The sequence below is a fragment of the Corvus brachyrhynchos genome, unplaced genomic scaffold, assembly GCF_000691975.1.
Source record: "Corvus brachyrhynchos isolate BGI_N302 unplaced genomic scaffold, ASM69197v1 scaffold14, whole genome shotgun sequence".
Lineage (NCBI taxonomy): Eukaryota > Metazoa > Chordata > Aves > Passeriformes > Corvidae > Corvus > Corvus brachyrhynchos.
The window spans coordinates 17939987-17952732 of NW_008239110.1; the positions used below are offsets into that span (position 1 = coordinate 17939987).

The following is a 12746-nucleotide window of genomic DNA, read 5'->3' on the forward strand; positions in this document are numbered from 1 at the left end:
GAGGAAGGGTGAGCAGGGCCTGGGCCGTCGGGGGCGGCGGGCGGAGGGGCCGGGTCGCTCCGTTGCGCGTCGGGCTTGGGAGCTCCGGCTGTGCCATGTGCACAGGCCCCGGCGTGGTGCTGCTGCATGCTTCTTGCAGGCCGGGAGATGGGCGCTGGGTCCGCCAGGCAGGGCCTCTGGGCGCCTGGCGCCCTCGTGTCCCTTAAAGGAGCATGGAGATAGCACGGCCCGGTGGTTCGCCAGGAGGATTTAATGCCTTAGCTTCTTTCCCGTTCATCCTTTGTCACTTATCGCTTTGGCTTTGTTCTTTAACTTGCTTATCTGTACTTTTTAATGGCTGGATGCTTGCGGGTGAACGGGAAGCTTTTGCTTTTAGTTGTAACGTGTTGGCGCGATCAGAACATTATGTGTCTTCTCTTTAGCATTACTGCTGGAGGTGTAATGGATGTTAACACGGCTCTGCAAGAAGTGCTGAAGACCGCACTTATCCATGATGGCCTTGCTCGCGGTATCCGTGAAGCAGCCAAAGCCTTGGACAAGTAAGTGTGGTGTCACCAGTTTCTATGCTGTGAATAGTAAAACTGGGTGAGACCTTGTGATGAGGTATATTGAACACCTGCAGTGGTGTCCAGGTGCTCAGTTTAAAACTTACTTAAGATTATAGTTTTCTGCCAGTAACTTTTGTCTTTTGTAACCTCTGTTTTGGGGTCTTAAAGTGGGATCTTAAAATATAGGAACTAAACTCGATGATTCAAGAACAGCAGCATCTGGTGTATTACATTCTGTCATTTTGTGGCCCCAGTGCCATCGAGTGTTTTGTGTGGGTGTATGGGTTTTGTGAAGAAAATGGAATGGTGTTCGCTGTTTGTAGCTATGAAAATCTGGGGCTCAGGAACCTTACGTTTTGAGAAGTGATAAAGTCGTCTCAAAGCTTTGTAAAATTTGAATCGGGTTAATATGTATTTCACACTTAACCTGGAAGAGTTGATTATGTTTTTATGAAAAAGCCTTAAATTCATAGCTTTCTTATACTCTTTAAGTTTTTTTTTTAATTTTTTTTGGTGTGTTGCAACAGTAAGTAATTGTCAAGGTGCAGTATCGAAACAGTATTGAGCTTCTTAGGTGTCAGCCATGGGGTAGTTAGTTATGGTCTTTTAAAGGGCAAAGTATATCTTTATATATATAGGCATACATACACACCTCTGTGTGTTTATGTGCAAATCTATACTTTCCTTGAGAGAAAAAGCTACTTAAATGTAAAGCTGCAGTGTTTGGGTGATGACTTCAGTATGTCGGATACCCCTGCACTCGTCCTATGAGTGATAACTGCTGTCTGACAAACCTGTATGCAGAAACCTCTGAGACAAGGCACTAAACAAGGGCAGAGAAATACAACTTGTGTGTCTGACAACCAGTTTGTATGAGTTCTTCTGAGTTCAGCTACAGCTTCATAAGTGACATTGTGTTAAAAAGGATGATGTATGTATGAGGTTGTACACGTTTGTGTGTGATGGTTCTTACTTGAGAACGTTTCTGGCATTCTGGTGACACTCCTGATAAAGAAGGTCTTTTTAGGAAAAACTGACTTTGCAGAGGTCACATTGCATTAGGTTAAGCATAGAAGACCTACTCAGCTCTCTCTGTTGTCAGGTATCCCTTTGGTATCTTAAGATTGTACCACAGTGTACAAAGATGCTAATTAGAATTGGGGCCCTGTCATAACAGCTTCTTTGAACGTAAGTAGAAAAGATTGTTCTGAAGAACTTATAACGCCTTGACATGGAAATTCAAGCTTTTAGTTTTTACAATTCTAATGTTAAATTACTGTAACCTGTGGTAAATAAGAAAAAGCAGCTTGTAACTTGGTTGCTTTGTAGCAATGACACCAGTTCTCTAGGGGACCTGGTGTTTATCCAGTCATTAGATCTTTTTTCAGTGGCTGAGAATTTATTTAGTGGGATTTTTAGAAGCTCTCAAAATGAGAATAGAATCTGAGGATAAAGCTAACAATGTATGGATAACCTGTTAGATATGTATGACAAACATAAAAAGTGACAAATCACATCAAAAGTATATTTAGTATTTCAGAAGCTTATGGTGTCTTGTAACCAAAAATTAAAACTTAGGAAGTGGTTCTCTAGAAATGCATGTGCTGAATTCAGTTATTTTCAGTTTTGATGATCAGGAAACTTCAGGTAGTATCTGAAGTAACATCTGTCAGTTCTCATTTTCTTTTAGACGCCAAGCCCATCTCTGTGTTCTGGCTTCAAATTGTGATGAACCCACATATGTAAAATTAGTTGAAGCACTCTGTGCAGAACATCAGATCAACTTAATAAAGGTGAGTGGCAACTTAAGACACAAGTTTGGAACAGTTATGCTTATTTCAGTATGTAGAGAGCTGAACCTTTAGAACACTGCTGTAATTCTGCGTATGGCTTACCTAGGCAGAATTTCCCTTAGCAGCAGATTGTTCTAGTTCTGTGTGATTGCCATTTTGGCACAGCAAAAACCTGTGGATGTAAATGGCAAGGGGTATAGACTGGTTATTTTGCACAGTTAAAAGTGAATTCTGGTGTCCTGTTGAATAAGAAACAGAATTGTTGCTGGGAGTGTGGGAGGAGGGTCCCTGTGACTCCAGGGAGGCTCATGCTGTACGATGATGATACTTTGGCTCCCTCTGCTGATGCCTGTGAGGAAAGCAGCCATCCGTTACCCAATGCTTCTGACAGTACAGCAGCTGCTGGGCTTGGACCCTGGTATGCCAGAAATGGCAAGTTCTCATGTGATGTGATGCCCTGCACAGGTTGATGACAACAAGAAGCTGGGCGAATGGGTGGGTCTCTGCAAGATCGACAGAGAAGGAAAGCCTCGCAAAGTGGTGGGCTGCAGCTGTGTGGTTGTCAAGGTAAGATTGCTAATTATGTCTTATTTCTTGACTTCTGAAGTACGTAGTGTACTCAAGGTTGCTTTACGTAAGGAACCGTTAAATACAGCTCCTAAATCTTTTTTTTTAAACAGTTGCTTTATATTGTTGATAGTGAACATAAGCCACTTTCATGTTTTATATTCCCTGTTGTGTTTATATACTCATACATTTTGTGAGTTAATGGTTGAGTCCTCAAAGTATCTGTGCCTACCTACCAATAATCATTAAAAGCAAAGTCCTACCTTAGAGGATAGGAAGCTTTGCTTCAGAAAAAAATGCCAGTTCAGCATGTCCGCTCAACTTGAAAATGTTTTGCGGAGCTTATTTCACAATAACACTGGCAAAATAAAGCCACAGTACGAGCCTTGAAGACTTTGTGGTCTCTGAGGTCCCAAGAGATGGCTACATCTTCACAATCAAGACTAGTGTCTTCTGCATGCATTTTCATAATTATGCTACTTTTTCACATACTTGGCTTGAGTTTCTTTAAGCCGAAAAGGTTTTGTTTGCATCCCTGTCAATGGGTGTTATATTTGAATGAAATAGAACAGTGCTTTATCTGAGTAGCCTTACTAAAGAACAAGGGAAAAACTGGCAGATTGCTTGAGCTTACTTGTGTGGAATTTTGGAAATTCCTTGTGATAAAGTGTCAGAATCCCATTTGTTCTTGTAAAAAATCAGTTTGTAAAATTTAGGATGGGTCTGTATGTTAATGGGTTATTTTGTGTTACAGGACTATGGCAAGGAATCTCAGGCCAAAGATGTCATCGAAGAGTACTTCAAGTGCAAGAAATGAATGACAAATAAATTTTGAACCAGTCTAGTGTATGTGTGATTAATGATTCGGTGTTTGTGGAACAGTTCTTTTGAGTTGCAAAGGATAGCATCAGAAGATGCAAGAACTTAGCAAATGTTGGTGTAGTTTATTAGTATTTTAACTCTGTCAGTTTGCTGAAAAGATTGTGGGGATCCCTGCCATTCTTATTTTAGGGTAATTCTGTTTGCTGTTCCTACCCCAGAAGTTACCAGCTAGAGCATGGCACAGATTCAAGTTGCAATAATGCAGACATTTGATTACTGTCCTTGCTTGGTAATGCTTTGGTCTGTATTTCTAGGATTCTGAGTAACTTGTCTAAAGTATTGCTGCATCCGTGATAAAAATTTGGCTCCCTCTGCTGAGACAAATGAAGATAATGGCCTTAACTGTCACCCAAATCTTCTGAGATGTTGCAGGATTTCTATAAATGCTTTCTTAATTTATTTAGGGAACTTAATGGACACAAGATGTGTTCTACTTGTTCCTCTGCCTTGAACTGTGAGTGATAGCATCTTCTAACTAGTATTGTCATGTAGATTGATTCTGTAGTTCTCTGTAGGTAGGGTAGCCAAGTAGTTAAGTTCTCACTTGCTCAGATGAGGCAGTGTTGAGCTCCTAACTTGCCCAGTGTTGGTTTCTGTAGTAGTTAATTGATGTTCAAAACTTGTTTCTGTCAGTTTTTTGTTTTTTAGAAACAAGGGATTTAGACTGGAAGGTATGGTTTGTTTCTCTCCTGCAAGTTCTTTTATATGTCTTAAATTTTCTGCAGAGCAGCTCTTAAGTGAAGTGAGTCATAAGGAGTTGCTCTGTTGTGCTGATGTGTAAGATATGAATGTGAGTTATGTGGGGCTGAGCGCCTGTGGCTGAGCAGATGGGAATGTTTATCTGTTTTCAGGCACTTCAACTTAAATTTTCATTGTGGTTTTTAACCCCTTGTGATATCCCTGGTCATAAGTGTGAGAGTGAAGACAGGCGTGTTTTCCAGCTGGGCTCAGATGCACTTCTCTTACAGCACTTCTTTAGGCTCTTGAAGGGTCTCTTAGTTTTTGCCCTGTCCCAGCTTTATAGTAACTTGATCTTGGTGACTTGGGTTGTTGGAGAGGTTTCTCTAATATTTTCAGGTGTACTCAATGAAGTCACCTGTTCAAGTCTGCAAGGTCTATATCCTTTTGCTAAGCTGTGTGTTCAGTCTCATCTCTGAAATTCTCCATTAAGGTAGTTTTTACAACTAATGTCGAGCTAGTATTGCAAATTAAGAGAAGTTAGCTCAAATGTACACATGTTTCTTGAATGCTGAATCTATAGTTGTTTAAATGTTTAGTTGAAGTTACAGGAGTAATCTCTAGAGAGGAGCCTTAGTTGCAGATCCTGTTTCATTAAACTACTGGAGGCTTCTCAATACTGAGAATAGGGATAATTTTAAGAATATTTCTTGACTAGAGTTAAAAGACAAATATTGAAAGAACTTTTTCAGGTGAGTTTGGTTAATAATTTTGAATATATGATTCATATACAGAAGCACACCAAAGCATGCTTCATCTTTTGTCTGGTCTTAAAAACTGCATCTTCCAAAGATTTTTAGATAAAATAGTTTTGCAATTTGTTCTTCATATTTTTACAATGCTTGTATCTACGTTCTGTAGAAAGAATTGTCTGAAGGTGTGGTAGGAGTCTCATGGGATTTATAGTTTGCTTTTCCTTGTCTGGCTTTTACATTCAGTTTAATTCACAAAGGGAATTGGCATCTAAAAGTGGAGCTCAGTACTTGAGTTCAGTGGCATGTGTGTTGCTGAGGTTAAAATTTGTTTACCTGAAAATGCTTCTACTAGAACATTTTTTACCTGTTGAGAGTAGTTTTAATTCCTTGCATCTCTGGATGCAGTGTAATAAATGTGTGATTCAATAAGCCTCTCCTGAATAGTGGGTAAAAAGATGCAAGCAAATGGCTTTTTGAAATGCTTGGCTTTTTGGCAAAAATATATGGCTTTTCATTGTTATTTTTGACAAAAATATTACCTAGTGGAATGGAGAAGGCACATCTCTTTTCTCACACACCTACTATTGATGTCTTGTGATGTGAAGCACTTCATACCAACACATAGGGGACTATTTTATGATTTGCTACTGAAAAAATTAGGATATTGGAAGGTATGTATACGTTCTGGTGAATTGTAATTCTAGGATGATGATCTTGGAGTGAAGAGACAAGGAACTGCCACTGAAATGGATGAGTAAACAGCGGATAGCCTTCAGTAAAAGTTCTGAAGAAGGTGTCTGGCTGTTAGTATTTTACTTAGAGCATGTGGAATGTTCTATGCCTACTGTAATACCTGAGGTAGTTACCTTTTTCATTTCCCCAATATTTATGGAGAAATCTGATTCAAAATACACATTTTGGTACCATTACTAGCTTTCCTATCCACCTCTTAGCGCTCTGGAGAGGCAGGATATGCTGGGTAAGCAAAAAGATGTTCTGTGAACATTCACATGAAGTTCACTTTTGGGGCCCTCAGATGACAGACCGTAAGGTGCTGGAGTGTGTCCAGAGGAGGATGGCAAATCTTGTGAAGGGTCTGGAGCCACTGAGGAAGCTGGGGTTTGGCCTGGAGGAGGCTTAGGAAACCTTGCCACTCTCTGCAACCATCTGAAATGTTGCAATGAGGTGGGGGTCTTTTCTCCTAAGTAGCAAGTTACAGTTTAAGAGAAAATGGCCAGGGAGGCTTAGACTGGGTATTAAGTATGGTCAGGCATTGGAGCTGGCTGCCCAGGGAAGTAGTGGAATAACCAGTCCTGGAGGCAGTTTAAAGACTTGAAGATGTAACACTTAGGAACATGGTTTAGTGGTGGGCTTGGCACTGTTTGGTTTGCAGTTGAAACCATGATCTCTTTCAACCTAATTTATTCCATGATTTAATTCATGCATGTTAAGCCTGCAAGTAAATTGAGTCCAGCTCACACAAACTGTTTAGGTTTACAAAATAGCCATTTAACACATTTTAGCTTGGTGTGAGAAAAATAACATCATCAAAATGTTTTTTGTGCTTGATTTATGCCAGTGGAATGGCAATGTTCCTCTGAATTACTATGAAGTATGACCAGTTAACTCCTAGGAACTTTTCAAGTAGGGTTCAAGTAGGGAGAGCTGTAGTTTGCAAGCAAGTTTGTTAGGCAGTGTTTCTTTTGCTGCAGTGGAATGATACCTCATTAAATGTGCAGTAAATGTTCAGGAATGTTTCTTGTGTTTAAATGTCACCTTACCATTTTACATAGCAATGAATATTAATACTAGGGAATGACATCTTTTCATGCAAAGTTATTTTCATTGGAATAGAATCAACACTTCCTAAACATTTTTTGTCAGAAGGAATTAGGTTGAAATCTAAATTTTCTTATCAAAATGCTTAAGTATCAAGTTAGGGCTTTTCCAGGAAATGAAACATTACAGGAAGTGACCGTGGAACCTCTGCAGGGTAAGCATTGGAGAACTGATTAAATTTGCATTAGGCTTTTTACTTAAGATTATCCCAAGTGTTTGATTTATTTTCAAAAACTTCCTGAGAACCAAATTCCACCCAAGCCTCGATTCACCTTGGTATTTGGTAAAAGTTTATTTTATTTTTAAATTGGCTGAGGCAAAGGAGTGATTGCTGGTGGTTCTTCATACTGCATCACTCAGCGAATGCTTCTCTGAGGCGTCTGATTTGTAGACTAAAGAGATCCAGTACCTCCATGCTTTCTTGATCAAGGATGTTTAACTGTAGAAGACTTACTGATTTTGATATGTCCTGCAGGATTTTAGATAAGATTTTGGAGATGTAGGCTTTGGGATTCTGCTTGAGGTTGCAGCCCCCCTGCCTAAAAGATACATTACTGATCTCCTGAGTTGGTGTGGTTAGACAGCATTAACATGGGAATGGAAATTAGAGACTTTGGAGTTAGTGGTGCAGGACTGACCCTGACTTTTCCTCTGCTGTTGATCATATTTAATGTCACTTGCATGTTTTCCTTTTGAAAGTGGGATAATACAGAATGGTTTGCTCAATGATGTATGTTTTGTGGCTTTTGGTTGGCAGAAGCATCAGAATTAGGGGTTTTTTTGAACTAAAATAGCGGGCTTGGGTGGTTTTGTATGGAAGGGTAGTTGTTTTCAGACCTAAATTATGTTTCACCATGAAGTAGAATGCAAATGAAGGCTTTTGAAGAAATTCTGGGAAGTCAATTGTGAAGGTGTCAAGTAGAGACTTCCAGAGAGCATTGGAGAACATCCTATGTGATAATTTAAAAAAGTCTTGAAAACATTTAAGCTCATTTTGTTTTAGAACCACCTGTGTGTCACCTGGGCCACTGCTGGTTTTCTGTCTGTTACGGATTTTGCTGTGGGTCACAAAGCTTGAGTATCTGAACAGCAGCAGCACCACCACATTTGCACAGCTCCTACTTTGATGGAGTCATGGGCCTGACTGTGGCTCCTGTAGGGGAGTTGGTTATACCTGACCCCCCCTCTTTCCCATGACAGTGCATATTTTACTGTGTCAGCCCCTTGGAGTCTGCTCTGTGCTGGTTCTGGTTAAAAGAGGGTGTGTTTCTGATGTGTGAGCCTGAGAGCTCACTTGAAGGTCATTTCATTTTAGGACAGCTCGCTCACAGTGGGGTCCTGTTGTAACATGCTGGTGTGTTTTGCAGTAGCACAAGTGTTGGGCGATCAGGGCTTGTCAGCAGCAAATCTCCACGCTGCACAAGCACTCTTGTGGGCTTCAGCCATTAATTTGGAGACCATTGTTTACTTTGCCTGCTTTGCTAAGAGAAGAGTATATCTTCCTGTTTTATTCAATGCATTAAGTACTTTATGAAGGGTGAGAACTAATCCCACATATAGAAAAAATACATTTAATATTAAACCACACAATATCCTGTAAAAAGTTAGGCATAGGCCCCAATATTTTCTGTTTAATAATGTTTCTGGTTTAGGATTGCCTCTACCTGTCTGGTTTTGTTCCTTGTTTGTTTTGGAAAACCTGGCTATGTCAGCTGCACCCCAGTGTTCCTCATGTGTCTGTGTTCCTGAAGCTGGTGCAAGCATTATCCCTGAAACCTGCTCCCTTTCCTGGAGACTTTGAAAAGGTCTCTCATCCAGTGATGTGAAGGAACTGAACATACATCAGTTTGTCAGCCTTGAAGACCTCTTTTGGAGATGATGTGTTTGGAATGTGAAGCCTTAGTAGGATTTGTAATTTCTGTTAGACTGTTGTCTGGAAAATAGAACTGATCTTTCCAAACGGTGTTAGAGTGATAATATAAAAGTGAACTTTTACTTGAAAGCTTTCATGTACACAGTATGGTGAAAACCGCACATAGAACAGTAATTCTACAATTTTTATAAGGTTAGTTGATTAGTATACCTATCATATTATCCAATTAAAAGGTTAGTTGGTTAGGTAATAATTCCTGGGGTCCTGCCCCACTGGAAGCAGCCCGGGGGCTTCTTTTTCCCACTTTTGTTATGTCTAGTGCAGATTCTGGTTGGAAAACAGAACATCCTTGTAGTTGGTTCTCTTCTTGGAATAAGACTAAACAATATTTTAGGAATGTGTTTAGAAGGTTAGCTTACTGTTCCTAAATGCAGGGAAAGAAGATAGGAAAAGTACTAGGAGCTACAGCCATGCATTAGTAATCTACAAAGTTATAAATATATGAAAAATATAAAAAGCTAAAAATCTTAGGCATCAAGACCATTGAACCAGATAGCGGATGTTAGGTGAGCACAGATGTGGTTTGTTTTTTTTAGCCTTAAGGAAAGCAGAAGTAATGGCAAATTATTTTTTCAATGGTGTAGACATTTAAGTAAATAGAAATGTTTTTAGCCATTGGTCAGCAAGCAAATGTTTGTTTTGAGATTCTCTTTAATAAATTGAGCAGATGGAGTGGTTAGTATGTGTTGTATGTAATGATCCCACATACCTTCATAATTTTTTGGTGCACTGGCATTATTTTTGTATGAAAGTCCACTACAAAAATCTCTAAGTGCACATCAACTGCTTCATGTACCTGATCTAATCTAAATTATGATACAATCTTTTATGGATGTAAATCACTATACAAATATCTGATACACCTATCAGCCATTGGTTACCATGCTTCCTCTTTTTCATTCTGAAAGTGTCCAAGTTGTGTTATAGTATATGAACTAATGGAAACTAATCTGAAAATCACTTTGTCTTGAGGAGCTTTTCCCCTCTTCCAATTCAGAAGCAATTGGGGGTACTTTTTATAGTACCTAAGCAGAAGTATTTAAAATATTTTCACTGAGACCTCTGAGCAACACAATTTCCCTCCTACAAGGGGGAAAATGTTTAGGTACAAATCAACCTAGCTTGTCCTCTAGCTCAGTCAGTGTCAGGAATCTGTCTTTGCTGTAGTCTGACTAAGGCTAGTGTCTAAGATAAGCTAAGTTTTACTCTTTAAAGCAGAACGGTAGAGTTTGTATGTTGATGTTCTAAAATATACTAATGTGTAAGCAGACAGATACTATTTTTCAAAAGTGCTGAAATAGGCATTTATGTCACTGCCTGGCATGCCAGGTTCCTGCCCTATAAAATTTTACAATCAAGTTGTGAAACTGAAAAAATGTATTTTATGTAGATGCGCAGAAAAATGTTTATTAAATTACCTTTTTTCATACTAAAAAAAAAAAATCGTAATTCCAGTATGCTTTTTTTTTCTTCTCACCTGAGTGGTTTGAAGACATTTTCTTCAGTGAAAAAGTTCAAATCCATGTTAAAATAAGCTTTGTATTTCAAGGACAGAAAAAAAGCTGTGACCCCTAAATAACCTTTTGTATTGATTGTATTGTTAGCAGCCAGAGTGTTGGATAACATAATACAGATGCTTAGGACAGGTTTAGGAAGGCAAATGGGGTGGAGGGGGGGTACAAAACGGTTTCTAGTTTTAAGACTATGTGTTTAAGGGAATTGAGGTCATGTTTTGTAGAACCTCTCCACAAAAAAATGAAACACCCTCAGATACCCATATATATAGAAGTGTACATATGTCACTAGAGCTATGGTATATATTCTTTTTCATCCATTTATTTGAATGGACAAAATTCAAGTAACACCCTTCATCTTTGCTGTTTTCAGAGCAGCAAAATAGAATGTTTGTCAGCACGTGTACAAGAACTGCCTTTACATGCATGGAACTTAGCAAGCTACTGTACTTGAAAAAAACATGTAAATTCAAATCCTGTTTCTGCAGAGACTGACTTCCACTGCTCTAAATAAAAATCTCAGCTGGTTCTGACTCTTCCCTCATGGTTATCTACCCCCTTGTTTTAAACTTGGCATGACAGCTTTTAACATTTTCTGTTAAAAACAGCATGTCTTGATCCTTTTTTGATCATTGTGAACAGCACTATCATTCTATCTGACCCTCAAGCCCATATACATGTCCTTTTCAGATAAAAGCTATTGGCAATATGTGTGCCTCATCTACCTGTAATTGTGTGGAAACACCCTTAAAACTATTGTTTGGACATGAACTTTGAGTGATTTTTCTTCTATTAAGAAGAGAAGAAAAACTTTTAGTCAAACTAGCCTACAACCAAGGAACAGGGCTGAAATTGCAATGCCCTCTGGATGTCATTATGATGAATCCCATCATGCCATTGATGACTGAGCTGGTATGGTTGTGAGTGTAGATACTGTTAGCCAGCCCTTCCCATAAGATCCCAATTACATTGTTGAGAAGTTTGCTAAGCTTTTTTTCCATGTCCTGAAATTGTTCCTTGTAGAGTGTCCATCTCAATTTTTTTTAAACTTTAGCTAAAGCAACATAATTATTTCTGAGACTTGTTGAGGTGTTTGATGGGGGTTTATTTACTACTTTTCTTTTTTTTAAACCTTAGCCAACTTCTTATAGTATTTTCATTGGGATGTTTGTGTGTTTCCATTCATGGACTTGTGATATAATAGGAAAGTGTTGGAAGAGAAAAAGGAGCACTTCCAGATGAGGGTGAAAGGAGAGGATTGGTTGTGTGGGAAAGTAGAGGCAGACTGGTCACCATGGTTAATAGCAGGTAGAGGGAGAGAAACAATTGCAAGAGGCTGAGTCAGTGACACAGAGACAATCTGGTAGTGAGCCTCGAGATGACCCTCTCTCACCCTTGATTTCTTGCCAATAATAATCCATAAAATGAGTGGCAAAGTACAGGTAGAACAACTGTCAAGGGACAAGAGTGGAAGAAAGAAGATACATGCACTCATACACGTCCACGTGCCATTTTAAAGGTAGATTACAAAGCTCAAGATAGTATTAGGGGGAAAAGAAAGTTGTGTAGGCCATCCTATTCAAGTCTCTTGGCAAGTGTGTTTGATTTTAAGCATGCAGTCATGTGCTGTTGTTTCTACAGTTGTCTGAGGAAATTCAAAGGCAAACCAGCAGAACCTAAGAATATCTACAGAATGTTCTACTGGGCTGAAGCTTGCTGTGTATAAAACAAACCAAACAACCAACCCACCCTCCCCCTCAAAACAAACCCCAATAAACCAAGAGGAAGACTGTGGCTTTATAGTTAAAAATGGTGACGAAGATTTGTCTGTGCCACCAAGTTCCTGTGTGGAGGTTGGTAAGTTCCTTGGAAATGTTCACTGATGATTTGTTTTCAGTCCCTGGATGCACCACCTTGCTAGTGCTTTGTTCTTTGGGAATGATTAATGCTCTCACACATACGGACGTTTTGGTTTAGGTGTACAAAGCTACCAAGCGTGCTGTCGTCCTGAAAAATACAGTTTAGAAGGGTCTCAGATTGGCAGGACTTCATGGGTGCCTGTAGTTTATGAGCTGTAATTTCCAGAAGTGTAGAATGGGGAAATAGTCCCGTTTGGGAGTTCGGGGACCCCAAACTCCCTTCTGCTTGTCTCGGGTACCGTGCTGGGGCTGGCTGGCGTGCCGGTGTCGGGCGCATTCCCAGGGAGCCGGCGGCGCTTCCCCGGCGAGGCAGGAGGT

At 39.7% G+C, this 12746-nt stretch overlaps 1 protein-coding gene across 1 annotated transcript; it reads left to right on the forward strand.

Annotated features, from left to right (window-relative positions):
• Positions 1-386: 386 nt before the first annotated feature.
• Positions 387-3757, forward strand: RPS12 (ribosomal protein S12). The gene is made up of 4 exons (XM_017739542.1): positions 387-539; positions 2239-2341; positions 2807-2908; positions 3663-3757. Exons 1-4 carry the CDS (start codon positions 406-408, stop codon positions 3723-3725), a joined length of 402 nt encoding a protein of 133 aa, XP_017595031.1. The 5' UTR covers positions 387-405; the 3' UTR covers positions 3726-3757.
• The last annotated feature ends 8989 nt before the right edge of the window (positions 3758-12746 follow it).

Coding starts and splice junctions, on each gene's coding strand:
- RPS12 (XM_017739542.1), top strand. CDS start 406: ATGTGTCTTCTCTTTAGCATTACTGCTGGAGGTGTAATGGATGTTAAC. Junction 540..2,238: donor GCAGCCAAAGCCTTGGACAA/GTAAGTGTGGTG, acceptor ATTTTCTTTTAG/ACGCCAAGCCCATCTCTGTG. Junction 2,909..3,662: donor GCAGCTGTGTGGTTGTCAAG/GTAAGATTGCTA, acceptor TTTGTGTTACAG/GACTATGGCAAGGAATCTCA.